This window comes from Amia ocellicauda, chromosome 22 (genome assembly GCF_036373705.1).
Source record: "Amia ocellicauda isolate fAmiCal2 chromosome 22, fAmiCal2.hap1, whole genome shotgun sequence".
NCBI classification, from domain to species: Eukaryota; Metazoa; Chordata; class Actinopteri; order Amiiformes; family Amiidae; genus Amia; species Amia ocellicauda.
Window position 1 is genome coordinate 17,296,929 of NC_089871.1, and position 4,499 is coordinate 17,301,427.

Genomic DNA, 4,499 nt, shown 5'->3' on the forward strand with positions numbered 1-4,499 from the left:
TGTTGTGGTTTTATTTTTGTAAACCCCAAATAAACTAAGTTTATAAAAATAAAAAATAATTATTATCCTCGAATATCATAAATCTGTAAATTTACAGACTGAGGTTATGTGATTCTAACCTGATCAAATGCAACATAAGAACATAAGTTTGCAAACGTGACATTTTTTAAAACTTGTATCACAGCTGAAGAGAAATTTAAACACAAGGCTTAATACAAACCCAGTGATAATGCACTGACAGCCTTTTCTTTTTAATTGATCTAATCTTTTTTTAAAGTGATTAAACTTTTAGTTAAATCAATTAGTCCAGTTCCTGACATAACCCAAAACCTTTGTTCTGGTACGTTTGAAGTGTGTTAAAACTATCTCTCTGCATTGCTTCCTATTATGTGTGGGGGACCTTGTCAACATGAACGTGCTAGTTGAATCCCCAGCATTATTGGGTTACAATAAAATGGAAATACAACGTATATTCCCTCACACTTTTCTTACATTCGCCTTTGATACTCCAGTTTAATAGGATGGTAGAGTGACCACAACGTTTAAACCACAGCAAGGACGGAACCAACTTGCCATGAACGGGGTGGTAATTAGACCCTGAGTTATTTTTAGTAGAATATTCTTGTGCTTTCACTTGAATTTGAAACATCAACATAATGCCTGTGAATGTTTAGGAAACGCAGAATTATAAGTATAAGACTTTCGTACGTTCCCTTCTGTCTTCCGGAGTGGTACGGGCGAGCACATGACGTAAGATGGCGGCGCCCTGTGAGCTGGGTTTGTAACGATTCAAGTAAGCACATTTTGTATCTTTTTTTTAATGAGCTGGTGTTTGCCCTCGTCTGGTTACAAGTAACTTTTTAATTTAGTGCCTTCTGTGTATTTGTAGACCCACGTCCCGAGTTATGATTCATTACGTTGTGTATTGCTGGTTTATTTTGTAACAAAACCGATACAGTACATCTGTTGTAAATGAAGTACTGGACACGTTTCTTCCACTCAGGTAGGTAATATTATTGAAATATTCTCCAAATTTAAACTGATGTGAACTTTATTTGCAAGTAGCATAAGTTAGTTGGTTGGTTTAATGTATTACTCAGTCTACGTAATTTAAATTACGGAATGTATAGTAATCGTACATTGCTGAATGCTGACACTGTTCAGAACTTCATAAGCAGTTGGCAATAGGCGTAGGATTTGATAATGAATTTGACAACTGAGAAACTGGTCTTTATGGCATTTCAAAAAAGATAATCCTATGTTTATAACGACATACTAGCAACATCAGACACAGGCCAATGTTATATTAAAAATATATATGCAGAAGATTACGAAATTGAATGATCTAATTATAGAGTTAGTAGAGTGCACTTAATAGAATTCATCCACTTATGGCTTGAATCATCATATGTGTGTGTGTGTGTGTGTGTGTAAAATCAAATATATTTTATTCTTCTGCAAATCACAGAGTCAAAAAATTATTTCTGAAATTAAACTTTGAGAGGACCGAAGCGGAACTCAGACTAATAATGGCCAATGAAAAGGAGATTGAAGCAGTGGGCAAGATCCTGGTGGACTCCCAGCAGCCCCTCAAAGCTCGTTTCAGGGCTCTGTTCACCCTGAGGAACCTGGGAGGAAGCATGGCTATAGACTGGATAAGCAAGGCCTTCACAGACGATTCTGCTCTTCTCAAACATGAGCTGGCATACTGCCTGGGCCAGATGCAGGACGAATACGCCATCCCCTCACTGATATCGGTCCTAGAGAACACCAAGCAGGAGCCAATGGTTAGACACGAAGCAGGTGAGACACTAGAGACCCACTGCTAACACAGTGAACTCCCAAGATGTCAGCTTGTCCAAAATGAGCATTGTAGTGATTCCCTAACCTAGCCCCTTTAGATCACACTGCTTTGACTGTTGCAGACTCACCCCATTCACTCCATCATTAATTTTCACCGTTGAATTAATATAAGTGTGTTAGCCATTTGGAACGCACTAATTTTCACTCATTTTGAATCTTGATTGGAACAAAAAATGTAGGAACTGCAGCTTCCATTTTACAGTATAATGAATGTTTGAGGGTTTCTTGTTCACTGAGATCTTTGTACAGCTGGAAGTCTGACTTCTTTTGTGAGGAAGTGAGGTGAGCCTTTACAGTAGAAATGGCAGAAAAAGCTTTATCTGTAATGTTATTTTGCTCATAGTTATAGTTAGTAAAAATATTACAATACACACATAACTCTTTATCTGATTTATCTGGCTTTTTTGTTTTATTTCAGGAGAAGCACTTGGAGCAATCGGAAACCCCAAAGTCCTGAATGTGCTGAAGCGCTACTCTGAAGATCCTGTGATAGAGGTGAGGATGACACTACATATTTTGTATGTTGGAAGGGGTGACCGTTCCCCCTAAGAGATACCAATTGTAATACCGAAGAGGCCAGTAATCCCTAACTTATCTGACTATCTTACTTGCCATCCCATCCCTGCAGTACATGTAGTTTCAGATTCCCTTTACTGGCATACTTAGTGGAGATGGAGAGAGCTATGTAAACAGAATCTGTTTCACCTCAGGTGGCTGAGACCTGTCAGTTGGCTGTGAAGAGGATCGAGTGGCTGATCAGCAGTGAGGAGAAGGGCAGTGACGACAACCCCTACATGTCTGTGGACCCCGCCCCCCCTGCCATGGAGAGGAGCATCCCCAAGCTCAGAGCCAAGCTGCTGGACGAGTCCCTGCCGCTGTTCGAGCGCTACAGGGCCATGTTCGCCCTCAGGAACCTGGGCACCGAGGAGGCTGTTCTGGCACTGGCAGAAGGTAAGCATAGTGAAAAATCAGGGAACACTTTAGCTGACCATAACCATAAACTGTAACCAGCATCTATCCACTAACCAAAAATCAAAGTTCTTGTTTACACTGATGTACAGAACACCACTAACATACAAACAAAACTACTCTTGGTGGACAAATATGGAAGTTTCCTTTGTTAGATGGGGATGGAGTTCGATTTTGTCCCAAGCCAGCTGCACAAACCACCCTACGTATTTAATAAGTTTTAGTTTTTTTTGCTTGTTCCCCTTGCAGGACTGCAGTGTGGCAGTGCTCTGTTCCGCCACGAGATCGGGTATGTCCTGGGGCAGATGCAGCATGAGGCTAGTGTGCCCCAACTGAGTGCGGCGCTTGGCAGGCACGAGGAGAACGCCATGGTGCGGCACGAGTGTGCAGAAGCCCTCGGAGCCATCGGCAAGGAGCCCTGCCTACAGGCCCTGCGGGATTACCTGGGCGACAGTGAGCGTGTGGTCCACGAGAGCTGCGAGGTGGCGCTGGACATGTACGAGTATGAGAACAGTGGGCAGTTTCAGTATGCTGATGGACTGGCCAGGGTGCAAGAGGCGTAATTAACTTTTTTAGCTCCTCCCCCCACACGTCTGATTGGGAAGGACAGTGCTGGGAGCTCTCTCCCTCAGAGCATTCTCAACCTCTCTGGGACCGTAAGACTTCATTCCAAAATCAATCGCAGGCATCATTTGTAAAGCCGGCAAAAAAGTACACACGAGCCAGCTGTGTAGAATGGAAAGCAGGAGGAAGGGAAAAAATGTCTTTTTGCGAATGTTATAGTTTTACTGTTTTATGGAATGCTTAAAATAACTTAGTCTGGCCACAAAAGGTACCAATGGTATCTGGCAGTGACTTGTTAAAATAAAAGCTGCAAGCAAGATTTATTTCTACAGATGTCTGGTTTCTGAAAACTATTCCTTGTTTTCTGTTGGATCAATTGCTTGGAGCAGACATTTAAGAGTGTTTGAAAAGATCTCGAAAATCCTGCTGGAGAAAGGACTGCATTGGACTGCTATACAATGTGCTTTTTTGTTACAAATCCATGCAAATATGAAATATTCGTCCTGGATTTAAATTAAATGTCCCAATGTCTTGTAAATTATCTCAAAAATATTTAAATGGCACGGTTTTTAGCTTCCCTCATCTTAAAACTATTAAAAAGTTTTAAAGAGGCTAATTTTCAAGTGATCGATCGCATGAAGAATCGTATATTTTAATTACATTTGTAATCCCTCATTATCGCTATAACTATATGTTAATGGTAATCTAATTATAGATGCTTTACCGACTGCAGAAATACAAACCTTACAACCTTACAAAACTTAGCGATTAATACAACTGATCCATTCATTTTAAAGGAATCCCATTCACTATAAAAGCTGTTGCCACGATGTTATTGATGTGTGTGTCTTTTATTTTGCAACATTGATAAAGCTGGAGGTATACAGAGAAAATATGCTAACACTGAATTTGTGGAAAAACTGTTTGAGTAAGTTATGGATCGCAGGGTGTTGTAGCCATATTAATATACACATGTATTCGTTTTGCCTACGAAACTGGCTTTGACTGTAATACTGTATATTTCATGATATAGATATGTAGTGGCTACACAGGACAGATTTTAATCCAGCGCACTGTATTTAACAATGCAACGCAGTTAATTC

At 40.5% G+C, this 4,499-nt stretch overlaps 1 protein-coding gene across 2 annotated transcripts; it reads left to right on the plus strand.

Moving 5' to 3' along the window:
- The first annotated feature begins 636 nt into the window (after nucleotides 1-636).
- Nucleotides 637-4,227, plus strand: dohh (deoxyhypusine hydroxylase/monooxygenase). Of its 2 annotated transcripts, none has more exons than XM_066695806.1 (5): nucleotides 637-793; nucleotides 1,469-1,803; nucleotides 2,282-2,358; nucleotides 2,574-2,814; nucleotides 3,082-4,227. In XM_066695806.1, the coding sequence occupies exons 2-5, from the start codon at nucleotides 1,530-1,532 to the stop codon at nucleotides 3,393-3,395; spliced, it is 906 nt and encodes a 301-aa protein (XP_066551903.1). In that variant the 5' UTR covers nucleotides 637-793; nucleotides 1,469-1,529; the 3' UTR covers nucleotides 3,396-4,227. The 2 variants fall into 2 exon arrangements, with proteins under 2 accessions (XP_066551903.1, XP_066551902.1); XM_066695805.1 differs by lacking the exon at nucleotides 637-793 and adding an exon at nucleotides 800-1,003.
- Nucleotides 4,228-4,499: the final 272 nt, after the last annotated feature.

Bases quoted from the DNA above. Each gene is read 5' to 3' on its own strand.
- dohh (XM_066695806.1), top strand. From the start codon at position 1,530: ATGGCCAATGAAAAGGAGATTGAAGCAGTGGGCAAGATCCTGGTGGAC. The intron at 1,804-2,281 runs GTGAGACACTAG...GTTTTATTTCAG, and splicing joins AATGGTTAGACACGAAGCAG to GAGAAGCACTTGGAGCAATC. The intron at 2,815-3,081 runs GTAAGCATAGTG...TTCCCCTTGCAG, and splicing joins TGTTCTGGCACTGGCAGAAG to GACTGCAGTGTGGCAGTGCT.